Here is a 19,476-nt window from a genome sequence, read left to right on the forward strand (position 1 = left end):
TTAGCAACTTTTCTAACCTTATTTCTTTCACCGTAAGTGCCTAAAGGTGTAACCGCTTTCCAGAATTGATCCTGTCGTCGAATCATTGGATACTTTCGAAGCAGCTTAGCTTACCTGGTTAAGACATCGAACATTTCCAAAACGGAAATACAGAACTCTTCGCTGGTCGTTCTCAGTCTCGACAATGAAATGAGCAATAAAGCATTGAGAAGTTCGAATATCTCGTCTCAAAATCCTCGTGGACATCCAGGAGATTACTCAGACCGCGACACACAGAAACAGTATGAACACATGAGACGAAAACACAGTAAATAAAATTATAATATACTTAATTAGATGCACTATAGGTATAAAAATAATTATGTAGAGAAAACAATCACAACACGAAACAATGGTATAGATGTGGACAATTGACTACTTTGATAAACACTAAAAAAAATACACTTCACATCTCAACAACACATAATAGCCCTTTTAAATCTTTATCAGATATATACATGAATATTTTTTTTTATTTTGGAGATCACTATAAGGACTTTACTCACGCCACTAAACGATGTTATACTGATTCAACAAAAAGTTCTACAATGGCATTCCACTAGAGTCAAGGTTTGCAGTCGCAGTGTAAAAATCCAGAGTTAATAAGATCCGATGACTATCTATACATATATGATCAAAAGACCGGGCAATTAATTAAATGAGGCTAGACGCTAATAAAGTCCTTTGGGATTATACAATAACTTAGGCCCTTCGCATAACTATATGACAAACAGCGCACGTACTGTTTCTACGTTGGTATCTGGAGAAAGACTCCCGATTTGAGATACTCAGGGTGGAAATTCGACTGACCAACTGTCCAAGATTGGCTGTTCATTTTAAAATGTAATCTGCTTTAAACAACCTGTATAAATATGCAAATTAAACATTAAAAGAATTTGAGCTAATTCACAGTTTACTGGCTACAATGTAGAAGAAGAGGTGATTATGAGTTCAAACGTGACAACTTTGAGGTAATAAGGTGCTTGGCAATGTTCATCGAAGCCAGAAAGTTGCTCACTGCACCTGGACTATTAATATTTCCATAAGTAATCGAAAAATACACTTAATTCAGTTTCAAATAATTATATAACGTAGTCTATGCATATTAATGAGTAAGAAAGCAACACTGAAATGTCTAGATAGTCGAAACACAAATTCTCACACATATAATCCAGGAAATGAATAGCGCCTTTGTTAGTAACTAAAATCGTTTCACTGTGAAACAATGTTTCGCATATATTAGTGAACGATGAAAGGTTCATGTATTCGTACTCGTGAAAAAAAAATCAAGTTGTTAGCTGTTTCCATCGAAGAAAAGAAATTAATTTCATTGCAAGAATAAAATATAAATCGAAGAATGATTTCTGTTCTTCAAAAAATGTACAGAACGTCCAAAAGTTACTTAGTATATAATCCGATAACGATTATAAAGCATTCTCGGTATGTGCTAAAGCGAAAGGTACATCACTATATTTATATTGATTTATGAATGCGGCATTTTCAATTTCATTTTCATTTCTGCCTTTCGATAACTCTAAAATTAACATAATAGCTAAATTTTGCTTTTACCTCTAACTAGAAATTTTGAAATGACAAGGCACTTAGTGAAGTTACAAAATGCAATAATCATTCATTTCTCACATGAATCACTAGTTCCAGAGAAGGAGGGCCAATTTATGGAATCCGATAATGTCTCTGTGAAGGGCATGCTAATTTATGAGGGTATAAAGTTGGGATACGGACAAAATCTCGCGTCCGAAACATCGCCGCCCTTAATCTCGCCGGCCAAAACCTCGCATGGGCAAAACCTCGCCGCCCAAAATCTCGCGTGGCCAAAACCTCGGCGCCCAAAACCTTGCGGGACAAAATCTCGCCGGGCCAAAACCTCGCGTGGCCAAAATTTCGCCGCCCAAAACCTCGCATGACCAAAACCTCGCGGGACAAAATCTCGCCGGGCCGAAACCTCGCGTGGCCAAAACCTCGCCGCCCAAAACCTCGTGGGACAAAACAAATATCTGCAACTTAATAAAAATTCAGTGTAGTATAACAATATCTGCTGCTTTTCTTATAAGTAAAAAGAAAAAAAATGGAAGGAAGAGCTTGGTGTGGTGAGAGTAGGGGCGCCGAATTCTACTTCGCCTCGGGCGCCGAAATCTCTAGCTACGGCTCTGTGTATATATATATATATATATCCCACTCCCACTCCCTTTTGTTGTGCCGACAAAGTGAAATTATAAAAGACATCCTAGGCTCGAACCTCATCTATGTTGAAAATTTGATTGAGATCGGTAGGATGTCTCAAGAGGTATAATGTGACAATCATAGTCATTTAATTTTTGTATATATATAGATTTCCAAAGCATGCATTAGAATTTTTCTTGTCATTATTTTAATGTAATTATGTGTTATTACTAAATATATACATATAGTAATATATAGAACATTCTACATTGAAGAAATCGTCGTGAAGAGGTTTTATCCTGACGACATTTCTTACCAGGCGACACTACGTCTCGCTTAATTTAGACCAGGCAAGATTCTGTGTCGCGAGATCATTACAACGAGGTTTTGGTCAGGCGAGATTTTGGGTATGGCGATATTTTGGGGCGCGAGGTTTTGGAAGACGAGGTTTTGGGCGGCGAGGTTTCGGTCCGCGAGGTTTTGTACCCAAACCATAAAGTTAATCCTCATTTGTCCCGTGACTCTAACCCAAATATAGGAATGTTAGTTATACCATCTTCCATGGTTCGGTAGGCTAATCGGTTTACAAAAGTTATCTCTTGGTAATTGCCAGTAAACCCTATAAAAAGGAATTGAAAAGGTAACAGTGTATAGACTAACACCAGTAGTTACACGGTTCCATTCCCGGTCATATTTCCAAGAAACTTACATTAAAATATGAGTCTGAAATAGAAAAATTTACGCACTTGTGTGAGAATAATAATTATTATATTAAAATCTAATGTAAGTAAAGAGTCCCATGCAAACTCCTTGGCCTTACCTACGCCAATATGATTTGCATTTAATGCATTTTTACAAATGCTTATAAACACACAGCCACTCACTTACCGTATTAAATTGATATATGAAAAAGGTAATTTTCACATTTCACTAAATATATTTTTCCTTTTCTGTCTTCATTTCACTCCACAATTAGATTTTGATTTTACACTTGATATTATTGTGACAGCATTATATCTTGGCCCTTAGTGAAAGAGTGGGTCGCGTACGAACTCTGACGCGGAGGAGTTCACTAAATACGACGGTTCGCACACGCATAATCAGATTTTAGTAGAACATAACTATGTTTCATTCTGTAATAAAATTTCGTTACTATTCACAAAGGCTGATACTTTAATTTTCCTCCTAGGTTAATCATTTTTTTAAAAAATCTTTTTTCTCTTCCATTGACCAAAACACCCTTTTCTGACTTAACAGCTCTTGGCTGAAAGGCCATTGTATTTACTTCCAAGTGATCCTGTTGATGGACAAAGGCGGGATGATATCACTGCATGACCGAACACACAGTTCCACAAAAATATTAATTAAAAGGTTGTTAATATTGTCTCACTTTTCACTGTGATATTTTTGTTTTCATATCACAAATGTAACTTTTGAAAATATTAGGTTTCCACAAGCACTACATTTCTGCAATTACACGTAAATTATTCACCGATCGCGAAGAGAGTATATTCATGTGCTCCGTAGGTGACTACCGAATCGATGACAGCGCTGGGGCAGAATGTTACCACCAAATACTATTGGTACTATTTGGAGGAAGCAAAATTCTAGGAAGACAGGAGCTTCTTTTGGGTTGAAGTCCTCTACAAGAATTCAGCAGCGAAGAATAAAAATTGTGTAGCCAATTTGTTGTCTAGTAATTCAAATTAAACGGCCTAAACTGGCCAATAGAATGAGTGTCATATACCACACTTTACAGCGCCAGACCGCATCTTTAGCGACCTATCAGAAATTGTGAGAACTTGACTGGGAGGTTTTAATGTATCCACAGTATGCCCCTTACCTAGCACCGTCAGACTGGTCTCAGAAATTCTTTGAATGGTATTAAGTAAGGAAACGAAGTCGGTAAAAACCGCAGTTACAATTTTTAACCATAACAACAGAAGTTCTATAGCATCGGGATTATGGTGTTGCCAGAAGAATGATTAAAGATCACCAAATAAATTATGCATTTGTTGTTTCATAATGTTATTCTAAATGACTATAATTGTCTTCAATTTTGACCTCCAAATATTCAATACTTTTAGACAATCTGATATTACCAAATCCTAACTCACTCATCCTCGATATTACTGGTTTTTTATTTATTTATTTATTTTTTTTACGACGCAATGTGTCACAGTTGTTACTGTGTTAAGTTGATTAATTAGGTATAGATAACTGGGATTCAATGTCCATATTCCAACAATATTTTTTATATATATAAGAGAGGACTTCAAAGTGCAATACAAAACAGTTCAAGTTTTAATTCGAGTTAACTACCGGTACCTTTCTTCTGCGGTAATTGGTATTGTACACGGTAATTGTAATTAAAACAACGTAAATATTTCTTCAATCATTTTTACAAAAGTTATGATTTTTTCATTTCAAAAGTATAAAAAGAAACAAATGAACTATTATATTTATTAAGAAAACATTGCAGAATCATTTGATGTTACAACTTAGAGTATAATAGTTGTTTAATTAAAGTTTAGCGTCCCTTTGAGCAGCGAGCCTATTTTTGACGTGGACCCACAGCTCAACGTGCTTTTAGTAGTAGTTTGCACAAGCATTTCTAGCACCCCTCGTCAAGTTTTATCCTAAGAATTGACTTAATTTATGACAAAAGTAATTTATCACCTTATCAACTAATTAGACGGATATTTTTTTTCGAAATATCACAGTACTTGTACTACTACTACTACTACTACTACTACTAATAATAATAATAATAGTGCTTCAATTCAAAGCTCAATTCGTGTCGACATTGTGGTTATTCCCATGTGGCTCTGGCCATGAGCTAGGAGGAGGATAAAACCCATAGAATTTATTCAACATCACCAGTTTGGAAACTCACGGTGTAAATTTCTTTATTGTACAGTCATGTCCAAAATGATTGTCGCATATCTATAACTGTTTTCTTGTAAGAATAAATTTGATAGTAATTTTGTAGGGTACTTTTACTGCTGATACTATGTGTATAATCGGGAAATGTATATTTGTGGTAAATTTCACAGGAAAAGTAGAATGAGTAAAACAAAATGTTGCTAAATGAACAAGAAAGTTTTATTTTAGTTTTATTGTTCTTATTTACTGCTCTTTTGACATGAAATTTGCCATATACATGTCTTTGCTGATTATACACATACTAGCATAAGAAATACCAAGCCAATTTGTTATCAAATTATATTCCTACAACAACATATTTATAGACATGCGACAATAATTTTGGACATGAGTGTACATATGCATCGTCATCTAGCGGTAAACTATTTTAATATTAAACATGAAAATTTGACCCTTTCATCTTGCTTGTCCTGAGAATTCAGTATTAAGAATGAATAGTAGTAGATATTTATTTGAGAAGATAATTACAAAAAAAGGTTTAAACAATAATCCATATATGTTCAACGAACATGGAAAAGTTCGTTACTGAATTCTCTTTGTCTGTGTGTCTGTATGTTATTTGCGATTTTTTTCAATTTTCAGCCCTCCATTCGATAGAGCATCAAAAACTATCTGACGAAGTGTTGGAATTTTTAGCGTCACACTTAACGCTCCCGAGATATTGGCCAAAAAATGGCCGATTTCCGGAGATTTAAGGAAACATATCACATTGATCAACACCATTGTGATCTCTCTATGACTTAGGTTCTCGAGATATGACTCCTTAAATCTCCCGAAATTCGAACTTTTTTGGCCAATATCTTGGGAAAGGTGGCCAATTAACCAGTGGCCACCGGCTACTGTTTGGTACCAAAATGTTTACCATCTTCTTAGGTATTGATCAACACCAATATGGCATCTATATGACTTACGTTTCCCGAGATATGACTTCTTAAATCTCCCGAAGTCGGAACTATTTTTTGGTCAATATCTCCGGAATGGTAAGTCATACAGAGATAATATTGGTGTTAATTAATACCTAAGAGAATGATAAACATTTTGGTACCAATATTAGTTGCTGGCCATTCGCCAAGTGGCCACTGGCCAACTCAGTTTCCAGTTGGCCAGTGACCACCGGTTACTATTTGATACCAAAATGTTCACCATCCTCTTAGGTACTGGTTAACTGACCACCGTTCCCCTGATATTTGCCAATAAAGTTCGAATTTCGGGAGATTTAAGGAGCCATATCTCGGGAACCGTAAGTCATACAGAGATATTTTGCAAATTTGTGCGAGAAAGAGAAGAAAGTGCTGATAAAAATATTTACTTTTACATTTAGAAACATTCACAATTATCCTTCCCGCTCCATCTCTCCATTCTTTTTAAGTTTGTTCTGACAATACTCTTGGAGCAATCTCAATAGATTTGATTTATTATCTATCATTAAAGGTTCTGTAAAATACTGTCACATTTGTCTTCTATTTTCTAGAAAATATATTAACTATATATATGTAATTTTATTTCAGTTGCCAGTGCCAGGATAATTGGTTTGGCCCATTGTGTTCAGATAATCACAATTTGTGTAATTACGACAAACATAATTGCAGTGCCAATGCCACATGTGTTCCATCAGTTTCTGGATATCAATGTGATTGCCCATTAGGGAAGGCAGGAAGATTTTGTGACGAAGGTATCATTTTAATTAGATATATTTTGTCATATATATATATTAGGGTGTCCCTTATTTTGGGTAATTTCGTGTTGTGATACGCACCCCCCCCCCCCAAATGTATTTTATGTGACCATAAACATTCATTAGTGAAAACTAGTGATCTTTTCCGAGTTGTTGTATCTCTTCCAAACTCAATTTCTCCCTTCTGTTGATGGCAACACTGTTCAGCGGACGCTTCTAGACTTAGAGTCAACGTAAACAATTCTTGTCAACATCTGATTTGAGGTGTACAAAACGTTAGTACCTCTCTCCCTGTGTGCGCCAACACATATTACATGTTATTTCTCGAAAAGTTTGTAACACTGATTTGCCTTTACAATCTCTTTTGTCTTTATTTTCATTGCTGCTTCCAATGATGATATTCAATTTAGGCCATTCCATTTACAAAAGCACAACTTTGTCTTTGGTTGGCAACACTGTTCATCCGGTGTTTTCTGCCAATAAACGAGCAGATGTCGCCCTTTCTCTAGTTGCTTCGTGCAAAGTTTCGTCTCTCTGTTTCTTTTAGTTTCTCCGTTGTCACGGTTGAAAATTCTAAATTATATTATAATGTGGAAACGCCATTTCATGACTTTGTCGTCAATTCGGCACGGGTTAACGTTCTCGTAGAGAGCTGCTATTTCACTAATGCGTGTTTATTAGTCACATAGAATACATTTGAGGGGTATGCGTATCACAACACGAAATTACCCAAAATAAGGGACACCCTAATATATATATATATATATATATATATATATATATATATATATATATATATATATATATATATATATAATGTGTGTGTGTGTATGTATGTAACAAAAACTCTCGTTATGTATTTCAAATCCTTTTGTCGAATCATGAATTCGACAGAACGAGAATGAAAGTTAGAACAGCTGTTCCCACAAACGTCGGACTGTAGAAACATTTTTATTTGGTAGCCATACAGCATATGAAAGAATTCTAATTCAAAGCATTTTCTTTAGCGCTTGCAACATGGGTTTTAAAAGATTCACCTTCAAGAATTTTCTTTCTCTAGAACCCTAGAATCCGTTGGAGAAAGGTTGGTCTTGGAGTGAAGTAGGAGGTGAAATAAGATTCAGGTGCACCCACCCGATGAATCCTCGCTCTGTAGGGTTTTCGGCTTAACCGAGATTCGACTCCAGTCGTACTCAACCTCCGGTAAGCTGAGCGTTGTATAGAAAATTGGCTCCCGAACAGGTACTCGAATTACTTAAAAATAGGGCTGTATCTACTAAGTAAGTGACACTCATGAAATTGAAAACTTTGGGGCAAAAACAGGTTAAGTCCAAAAAATGAAAATGTAAAGGACGTAGCTTCACAATGGTTTCCACTCATTTGATTTTCTTCAAACTTGGCACATATATAGTAAACCGAAAATAATTCGACACGTATTTTTTGTTTCTTTCGGAAAAGAGGTTAAGTTGAGCAAAGGCCCGTTTTCAGAAATGGGCCCTCTTGATTAAAAGGGCCACATTAAAGAAACAAAACTCTGCCGATGCAAAGATAACTTCAAAGTAGGAAATACGGATTTTGTGTTTTTTGCGAGAAAAGGGTTGCAGGGGTTATGGCCCTTTTCGAAATGACAAAGGACCCCACACAATCCTTATGGATATTGGATTTCGGTGCGATTGCTTAAAACCATGTTATGTTGTAGATATGATGTTCCTGAGAAAAAGTCTCAATGAGCACAGCCACAAATCACTGACCGTTTGGCCATTACAGGGCCACTTTTTCGAAAACAAGCGAAGATAACGATATTCTGGATTTCGGTAAAAATGACCGAGATTGATATGTTGTAGACATTGTGATCCCGAGAAAAAGTCTTCTTAATGAGGATAACCACCAATCACTGATCGTTTGACCACTAGAAGGCTACTTTTTTGAAAGCAACCGAAGATAATGATATTTTAAATTTCGATGAAAGTGACTGAGACTGTGATATGTTGTAGATGTTTTGATCCTGAGAAAACGTTTCAACAGGCTCAACCACAAATCACTGTCCGTTTGGCCACTACAGGGCCACTTTTTTGAAAACAGCCGAAAATAACGATGTTCTGGATTCCGGTAAAAGTGACTAAAACTGTTATATATTGTAGATAGTGTGATGATGAGAAAAAGTCTTAATGGGGATAACCACCAATCACTGATCGTTTGGCCACTACAAGACCACTTTTTTGAAAACAGTCGAAGATGATAATGTTCTGGATTCCGGTAAAAATGACTAAAACTGTTATATGTTATAGATATTGTGATGATGAGAAAAATTCTTAATGGGGATAACCACCAATCACTTATCGTTTGGCCACTACAGGGCAATGTTTTTAAAACAGCCGAAGATAACGACTCTGGATTTCGGTGAAAATGTCTGAAACAGTGATATGTTGTAGATATTGTCGTCCTGAGAAAAAGACTCAATGAATATAACCACAAATCACTAATCGTTTGGTCACTACAGGGCTACTTTCTTGATAACAGCCGAGTATAACGATGTTTTTAATTTCGGTAAGATTGAGTAAAACTAAGATATGTTGAAGATCTTCTCATCATGAGAAAAAGTTTTAATAGACACAACCATCGAATTATGATTTTTTGTCACTACAGGTCCAGGTTTTTTAAAACAGCCGGGTATAACGATATGTTTTATTTCGGTGTAAATGAATGAAACTGTGATATGTTGTAGATGTCGTGACCGTGAGAAAAATTGTCTAGCGCTTTCTAAGGTTTTCCTTTGTCCTGCAACATGAACATCGGAATGTTGTCTGTGCTTAAATGATGTTGGCCGCTACTCTTCCCATCTATTTTTCTGGTTGTGTAATCGGACTTTTCTGGGTTTCATACAATTTTACCAAAATTCCGGAGTATCCTTACCTTCTGCTGTTTTAAAAAATGTGGCCCCGTAGTTGCCAAGTGGTCACTGATTGGTGGTTGTGCCCGTTGAGTAGACCCATTCTTCCACTCTCCAGATTGCCTTACATGAAAAATATTAGAAGCAATTGTTGCGACACGGGCAGCAATGCTCTGTGCACTCAAAACAGTGCGTCTTCACTCCAACACAGTATTTGCAGTACAAGTACTGATGACTCATTAACAGCCGCACAAGTGTAGACACTCTTCCAACAGTTAATGGAAAACATCCGAAAGATAGATTTGAAACAGACACAGATAAGTCCAAAGATTGGAAGAGAGTATTGCCCAAAATATCGGTGAATATTTCAATAAGCAATCTCAAGGATAACAAAAACAAATGTAACAGATTGAAGAGCGCCTAAAGCAGCAGGTTAACCAAACCTAAAACTGCTTACTACAGCGATTCGAAGACCAATATCTGCAAAGTCATTACTGAGCAATGGCAACAATATGCCTTGTAGATGTCAAGAAGGTATTCTCAGAGATTGAGGATCGAGTTAGAACAGACAAGAACCAAGTAAGAGAGCGAATGGAAAATTTAGAAACATCCTTATGTCAAGGACGGACATCGCAAATGCCTTCATACACGGCAATAGTAGCACCGCTTTAATCGCACCAAGAAGATAATAGAGAGCGCACTGATGCTATTCAAGACCAAGTAAATACGGGTACAATTGTCAATCACGTTGACAGAAGAGTTCACTCAGATGGTTGGACAACGTGTGCAAGAAAACCGAAGAACTGCAAATGTTCTCGTCCCAAATGTTGAAGGGAGAAGAAGAACATCAAGGCCTCCAAAATTCTGGTCTGAAGACCATGCAATCCCAAAGGTCAACGGAGACGCTTGCGAGAGGCCGAAATATCCTGACTGCACCTAAGATCAAAGAATTGCCTTCATTCGACCCATATACTGACACAGTTCTACCCTCTACTTTTCTGAGTTGATTGTTACACAATTGCTTGATATATGGCGTAGCTCAGATGGAGCTTCTAATCTACATCGCATTCTAAGAGGAGCTGCAAAACTGTGGATTCACAATCACCTGCAGCAGTTCGACACATTTGAGTATTTCCGTACGGCATTTCTCAGAAATTCCCAAAGTGAGGCCATCATCCAACGAAAGCTCAGTCGATTACGGAATACTAGATACAGACCATCCTCTCGGAAAACTGCGTAAATTGTAATAAAAACATATAAAATCCCTTAGAGAACCCAGTCCATCTATATCTGAAACTGAAGAGGAGACATGATACGAAATTTCAAGGCACTTTTCTTCACATATTTTGGATATGAATTTCTCATAATTATAATTCCTAAAGTCTATTAATTAAGTTAGGCTACGTGGAGAGCTTTGCGCATAGGCTTTTATGATATACATGACCATAAAAACTTATATCTACTTCTATTTTATAATGACCTCATGGGAGAGTATTTATCCCATCTTTTAAAATACATCTTTTATAATCTACACAACTTAATGCTATCTTATTTACTTCTATACTAAATATATCGTGCTTATAGCTTCTAATTAGATTCATTTTCTTATAATACTCTTTTTTTGCTTGAATAGTCTTTATATTCATTAAATGTAAGTTTTTTTTAATAGAAAACACTTTTCTTAATACCTTTTGCTTTTTTTTACTACACTTTTCTTTATCGAACTTTCTAAATCGATTTGAGGTGTTTTAAGGTGGATCACCACCCGGAAGTCAATACATATTTTAGCTCATTCCCTTAACTACTGCGCATAGAAACGTTACATATTATAAATATTGTACTATAAGATAGAGTATTGTTTCAGCTACAGCACAATACACTGATTCACTTGGTTCTCTCTCCTGATATCGAACAATGTAACAAATAAAAGAAAATATTTGATTCATTTTACAATGAGCACATAAGATGGCACGTGCTCCGTTTTATGAAATGTTTATTTGTATGTGTAAACTATTTTAAGGTAACAATCTTATCACGAAGTAGATATATTCTTTGACCGTTTTTCGTGTTATGTTTCATATTTTATCTAAATATTAATTTACATTTAAGAAATTAGATTTTGAGACGAAACTTGCGCAGAACGCCATAATGCGTTGTTGCCAAAATTGTACGTTTACTGTAGCAGTCACAACAAGAAAATTCTTGCATTCTAGCGTCGCAGTTCGAGAACCGGAATCGCGGTAAGGGTTTAAAACTGAATTCTCTAGTAAGTACATAAGCAGAATTCCATGGTTACTCCCTTTATTATCTGGCATCAGTAAACACTCGACACTATCTGGCAATGCCGCAGTATTCAAGCAGCGTTTAGCATAGCACCGAAAACACCTAGCGATCCACACTTAATTGAGTACATTTTCGGTTTTAAACCTTTTCTCACCGTTCAACAATGAAAATGTAAATTGAACAAAATCACCTAATTCTCATTGATTTTATGGTGCTGATCACGAATGTGAAAGCGAAAATCGAATATTAGCAATGGTTTTTGTTTTACATCCATGTCTAAAAGTAACGTTATAATACTGAATTTATTCGCTTCATTTGGAGTGTAGAATTGGCTGATGTTCAAGAAATGAAAGAAAAAAACTAGTATATGTGCGAGTGAGATGAGGAATTGCTGTGTCAATTCTGTTAGTGTGTGTGTAGCTGGTAACATATAAATGGAGGTTTAGTTAATACTCCGTATAATGTTTACTAATTAAGATTTTTGGATGGGACAAATTACATCTTATAGAGTACAGAGAACTGTTTAACACTGTGTCTCTAATTTTTAATTAAAATTGATGATAAGAGAGGAAAAGTGACATAAACTTAAAGTTGATTATTTCAGTTATTTATTAAGATACCAAAGTATATATATATATATATGTTTATAGAGCAAGGGCAGCTCTTTAACTTTATGTCTGTAGTATCTTTGTTAAACATAAAAGAGATAAGAGCTCTCATCTAGTGGAAATTTCTATAAACAGCAATAGGAACTGATATACTAGTATTCTTATTATGTTTTCGAATTTGGCGGTCAGTTGAGCGAACATATTCAAGCAGCTACTCACTTACTCAATAGATGGTGATGCCTGCGTTTTAGTCCAACATTTTGCTAATAGATGTATCTTATTGTTAAAGAAGTAGCGAGCTCTTGCTTTGTGGATAGATGCCAACTGAATAAAAGAGTGAATTTCTATTCGTTCTTGGCCTTAGCTAGTAGCTCAGTTGGTTGGGGCAGTTCTATAAAGCTTGGGTTTAACCGACAACGTAGGTCAAATCCAAGCCGAAGACTTGCAAATTTACATCTGCAGCCAGGGTTTAAATTTGTATTTCCAAAGGGACTGTAAAGTGAACTGAGGTATTCGGTTGTATTCCATGTCAACATATTACTATTGTGTTCTTATCTCTGATTCACGTGTGGATAAGGCTGCGCGTCTCTGGCACTTGGAAGTAAAAATAAAAGAGAAGGAACCGCCGCCAGGGGTAAATATGATAGAAAGAATAAGATTATGAGCTGTGTGGGTGAACGTTGCGACTGGTATTCAGATAAAACACCACCAAAGCTGAGTGGAAAGCAACCGGTACACTTACAGATCTCAAAGGAAAGTAAAGAAAGAACATGGAAGGTGAAGAAGAGCGAACTAAAAGATCCTGGGACCCATCTGGGAGGGAAACAACAACAAACACCAGCGCTTGCCTCCTGGATTTCTGCCACGGCGGTTTAGCTGCTTTAAACTGATTTTTTAAAACGTATTTTGTGTTTCATATGATTATATATTTAAACACGTAACTTTCTTATTTACAGCCCAATTTTCGTGATCCAAAAATTGCTTAGTAGAAAATTTTAAGATGTTAATGATTTTAAATATTACAAAGTTGTATTTACTTAAATCACCTTCTTTAAATGCTATTGCGCTATCCTGATCTAGATAGGGGTCATTATAAGATATGAGAGAAGTAGATATAAGTTTTTATGGTTATGTATATCATAAAAGCCTATGCGCAGAGCTCTCGATGTAACCTAACTTAATTAATAAACGTTAGGAATTGTAATTATGCGAAATTCATATCCAAAATGTGTGAAGAAAAAAAGTATACTTGAAATTCGGTATCATGTCTACTCTGGAGTTCTTTCAAATGTAAAGAACATGCGTCCCCTAAAAGAGCAGCGACATCTCATTGGCGTATAACTTCAGGATGAGGGGGAACTCTCCAGCCTTCTCCGGGACTGTGAAGAGTTGGATCTGATAGAGAATCAACAGAGGGATAGAAATCCTCGTCGTAATCTGCTAAGAGAAAACTGTCCCCTCAGCAATCACACAATGTGCAAAAGCTAACAGAGCTTCAGCGCACTTTTGACAGCCAGAATTCGAGAGAAAGGGACCGGTCCCATCCTTATCATAGGTTTGGTGGTAACCTGAGAGGATTACATTAGAGGAAGAAAAACTTTACCATCAGAAATGGGAGAAACTAAAATATACGGTCTGGATTAACCTCCGTCAATGAACTTGTACTCAGAGAGGACAAAAATTCGTGTGCCACAGATGTCCAAGGAAATGGATCGACCAGCACAAGAAATGTACGAAAAATGCCGACAAAGAGCAAGAGCGGCTTGAATCGAAAACACAAGAGCAAGCAATGAAGAAACGAATCGCGACCCCGACAATAACGGACACTAGGAAAACTAGTAATCGACTGTGACTACAGGGTTCGAGTTGTCTTTCAAATAGAGTTCCTCATGAATGAGCCTGCCAGTCATCATGTGGAAAACGTGCAGTACAAGGAGGGAGTCCACCGTAATTTAAACCGTTATAAAACATAGAGATGAGCAGCACAGTTTCAACAATAGAGACGGAACCCATTCTCGAAATTGAGGTGCATGGGACAGCAACTGGATCTCATATGAGGACAACGAGTAATAAGAAAATGAAGAAGCACGGACGTTAATTTTCCCCGAAAATTGAAATTAAATTTAATGGTGCTGGCAATGAAACATGATTAGTCACGGAAAAGGCGGGAAAAGGATTTTCAGTGACATACAGGACCCAGTACTACGTCCTGCAACGGATGCAATGTTTATTGACTTCTCAGGTAAATTGAAAATTAGAGCAATCGGTCGTACTACCGTCCCGATTGAGCTCTCTTGAGTAGAGATACGTTGGTAGTACTTGTTGTCAAGAGGGTTAAAACATCTCGCTTTAGATGTAGACTTCTTTCAGGACTTACGCGCCGAGCTAGACTTCAATCGCCTTGAGCTGCTAACTTCCTCGGAATCCACCAAAATTATATATATATATATATATATATATATATATATATATATATATATATATATATATATATATGTGTGTGTGTGTGTGTGTGTTGTGTATACGTATATTTCTATCTAGAAAGACAGATGAGAAATCAAAACCACAAGTCCAGGTGTGCAACGTACCAGAAAGGATCACAATCTGGAAATTCTTTGAAACTGCGAATGGCTCCAGCACTTACAAGTAAAAGCAAATACACCTCAACGTTCTGCATAAGTATCTCGATGTATTCGCAGAGAAACCAATGCGATGTAAGGTATAGCAACATGCAACATCATATTGAAGTAGATGTTCTTGAGCCAATCGTGTTAAAAATATATTCAATAGCACTCACATACCGAGTACAAGTACGCCAACAGTACAACAAATGTTACATGGGATATTATTAGACCTTCTACATCATGTCATGTTAATCCGGTACTAATGGCGGTCAAGAGTAATAAATCAGTAAGGCTTTGTGTGGATTTTAGAGCATTATACAAACATAAATCTCTTACAAACATGCCAGTTAGATATATAGAAATTCCTTCAGAGATTCCACAGTGTGCAGTACTTCGCCAAGATCAATATGAACTCAGGCTTTTGCAATTCCTTTTGACTGAAGATTCGAAGACCTATACCACATTCCTATAAGATAACAAGGTTTATGAGTTTTAAGTCATGCCGTTTAGTCTAAGTAACGGTACACTGTTATTTACTATTGCAATCCATCTCGTAAGGTGAGATGTCGTCCAGAATTTTTGTATATGCTATGTTGATAATCGGCTGATTTTTCGCAAACTTTTGAAGATCTTGTGCAGCATATCGATACCGTTTTCCAATGTTGAAGAGTGTTAACAGGGAGGTTATAAAAGTCGCAACTTGCTTTACGACAAGTTTAATTTTTAGGATATATCTTTTAGAGGTATTGTTAATGATCAAAATAAGGTTGACACAAACTTAGAACTACACCCTCCAATTACAGTTAAGTAAATACACAAATTTTAAGGAATTCGGGGTAACATATGTAATACACCCAAGGATATGCTCAAATGGCTCAGCCTCTATACGATTCAGAAGAATTGGAGATAGAAATGGGTAAATGTATCAGAAGAGTTATCAGAAAATGAAGCAAACGGTTGCTGAGGCTGTAATACTGCACCATCCCAAATTCCAGGAATCGTTCTTTTGTACAATGCCATACCTGTCTGTCTAGACTCAGGGTTACTTTTACCAGAATTTTGGAGAACAAAAGAGAGTAATTCGGTATGTAAGTCGATCACTCAGAGAAGCGGGAAAGAACTATGCGATTAATGCAGTGGCGTAGGGAAGGGGGCCCGGAGGGGCCGGCCCCCCCAAAGAGTTCCGACAATGTACTTTGGTACTTTGATGTTTGTAATTTTTTATATATTTTTATGTTTATATATTTTTTTGTTTGTAATTTTTCTATATGTACCTATAACAGCATTTGGCCCCCCCGCAAACACACATCCTGGCTACGCTACTGGATTAATGAACTCTAATGTCAAGACTATGGTGCTCCAAAAAATCCGTATTTGCAATCCAAATTTCACTGACATCACAGATCACAAAAATCTTCAACAGCTACATCTAAGTAAAAACTGGAATAGCAGTCTGACAAATTCAAGTGTCTAACACCAAGATTATTCATCCTATGTGCAGCCTTACAAGGACAGAGACAACGTTGTAGCGGACTCCTGTATAAAGCGCACTTTAGTATAAAGAGGGACGAAAAATAAAATTTCGTAATTATGCTTACCAATCATGATTCAGTTCTGAATTTCAGTAAGTCCGAGGTTGTCCAACTCCAAGAAGAAGACTCTTAATAGAAACCTGACATCGTGTTCCTTAGGAATGAAGGTACAACATATGATTGTCCAGGCAGCAGGAACTGGCGTCAGAACTATTGCTTCGTAGACCAGATTCTCCGTCTTAAGAACTTCCATAATCCCGAGATGCAGATGATTTGTCCTCCGAAAGCACTAACGAAGTTAACAGTGTAGGCCGTCCTTGATATGAACGGACATTTTACAAATCGTGGAAGACCCTCAATATCATGTATTTCTGTGAGGGAATATGACGGGATCTGAAAATGTGGATAGCTGACTCGAAGTCCGTGCTAAATCCAAAGTATATCGCTGTACTCCTGAAAGAACCGACCTCCTTGGTAGCCACTAAGTTCAGATACATCTATTATGTGGACTGGGTAGGAGTGTTGCAATGGACAGATGTACTAGACACTTGGTAGCCATAGCCATTCTCAACATCTCAACGAACATGGTTCTCAAAAACTTGCACGCGATACGTCTTTGCTAAAGAAGGAGTACCACATTCCGTCTTTACCAAGGACTACAATTCTCCACTAATCAGTGGGAGGATGCTATGCAGAGCTTACCATAAAAGTGGGTTACGCGCCACCTTACATCCCAAACTGAACCTCATTGAAAGAACATACGCACTGCTTCATCGTCTTTTTGGAGTACTCTGTGCAAGAAATCACAACCTTAGGCACAACATCTACCCAACAGTGATTTTGTTGAAACATGCGGCTAGTGAAAGTCTCTCTTACTCGCTTGCAGACATACTTCTTGATTCTCTAAGAACAAACCTCATTTTTGGTCATTTTGGAATTCCGATGAAAGAGAGTAAAGCGTGACAGGACAAGTTAGTTTGTGCAATAAGGAGTGATTCCGCTTCCTCGACGACAGCTGAACCTTTCTCAACTGAAAGAATAGGAGATAGCCTCCAGATTCCTAACGGAATATCAAAGACATAAATATTATGTGAAATTCATGTATAAGATAGGATGTTTCCACATTGTCTTAATGGCCATAACTGTTATTATTATCCTGTTACTCTTTTTTGACACACCTGTAGAAGATAGTCTATGTAGGAGGTACTCAAAACTCTCAGGAAAATTGTAATTAGCGTAATTAGTTTCTGGAATTGAAGTAATGAGAGTGTAATTGAGGTAACAAGGTTTTGCAATTCAAGTCATGAAAGGGTACGCGGTAGTTACATGTTAATGATATTATGAATTATTTTTTGCATTATTTATATATGTAATTGTTATTTACGTATGACAATGTTACGCACAATGAGATCAATTCCAAATTACGATCTTTTATGATTTGCATATACATAATGTAATCCCTAATTACGATTTTTACTTGTTGTACCAATTAAAATTATTAAGTGAATAATACATGCATAAATGAATAAAATATTTATTTACCGGCGACGTCAGCACATCCTTTGGAGAAGCACACACACATATATGCACGCCAAAGGGACACGAAGCGCGCCGACCGCCCACGAACGGCGCTGAGAGCTTAACCGGGGTCGCGATGCTGGAGTTTTTTTTATACGAGTGAAAATTCAGTTAGCACCGCTAACTGAAGAAAGCGGGGGGGGGGGAGATATATTTCAATACTACCATGAGGTTTCGTATGAGTGAGCAGTATATTGTTTATTTATACTTTTAGTAATATTTGTATACATTATATTTATTGGATTTTAATATGGATGTTTAACAGTAGTATATGTATATGAAAAATATACATTTTTATTTTTATATAATATTGTAAAAGAATTGAACTTACAGCAGTTCCATCTGCTTAGTAAAAAGGAAACCAAGAGGTCTGGTTTCTGATGATTTGAGAGCAGTTTTTCTTGTTTTCCCTTTTTTCACATACTTTGCGCAAGCTACGTGGTAGAAGAGAGTTGATTTTTTTGGCTGTTTGTGGCAGAGAAGCATTTGTATGCTACCTATCGGCAGGGGTATGAATTATGTGGTAACTTGTTTTCTGAAGCATAGCTGAGGATGATTTTCACCTTTTTCCTGTATAGGTGGAGAAGAAATAAAAGAAATTTATTTTAACGAAAATATATATGGTGATTGATTTGACTTGTTTTAGGAACGGCTTGATTACGACACATTATTTTGTGCGATAATGAATTTGCTAATAAAATTATCATTTTGGCAGATTGCGAGCGTTACTTTATTGTCTTTTACAGAACTTTAGATTTTAAACCTTTTACTTATATTTGAGTAGACGTAATGGAAGGTATGACTTGAATTTATTGCATTTTTAGTTGCACAAGAGCTTTGCGCTAGTGGAGCGTTTAAATAAAAGTGATATGATTCAGGAACAATACAGAAACAGGAACAGGATTCGGGAAATGTTACATAATTAATTAGTATAGATGAGACAAACAGTAGGATATATTTCGTATGACGTAATTGTTATTGCGGAAGAAAATTGAGGAACAATGTTTTCTTGACAGTGCATATGGTATTCGTAAAGTATACAGGCACTTGTATTGGATATTTTAAAGATATGGTACGCAACATAACTTCTTAGAATACCAAATTGTTTACTTAGCGGAAT

The 19,476-nt window shown here is 36.5% G+C and overlaps 1 protein-coding gene across 4 annotated transcripts in view; it reads left to right on the top strand.

Annotated features, from left to right (window-relative positions):
* Positions 1-19,476, top strand: part of eys (eyes shut) — a 1,117,243-nt gene that overhangs the window by 750,388 nt on the left and 347,379 nt on the right. For all 4 annotated transcript variants that reach the window (XR_014132762.1, XR_014132763.1, XM_081769320.1 and 1 more), the window contains exon 16: positions 6,675-6,838. Coding sequence is in view for 2 of the 4 variants with exons in the window: in XM_081769320.1 (XP_081625446.1) it covers positions 6,675-6,838 (164 nt within the window). In the remaining 2 variants the exon portion in view is untranslated. The remainder of the gene's footprint in view (positions 1-6,674; positions 6,839-19,476) is intronic.

The sequence above is a fragment of the Thermobia domestica genome, chromosome 8 (assembly GCF_964235325.1).
Source record: "Thermobia domestica chromosome 8, izTheDome1.hap1.1, whole genome shotgun sequence".
NCBI classification, from domain to species: domain Eukaryota; kingdom Metazoa; phylum Arthropoda; class Insecta; order Zygentoma; family Lepismatidae; genus Thermobia; species Thermobia domestica.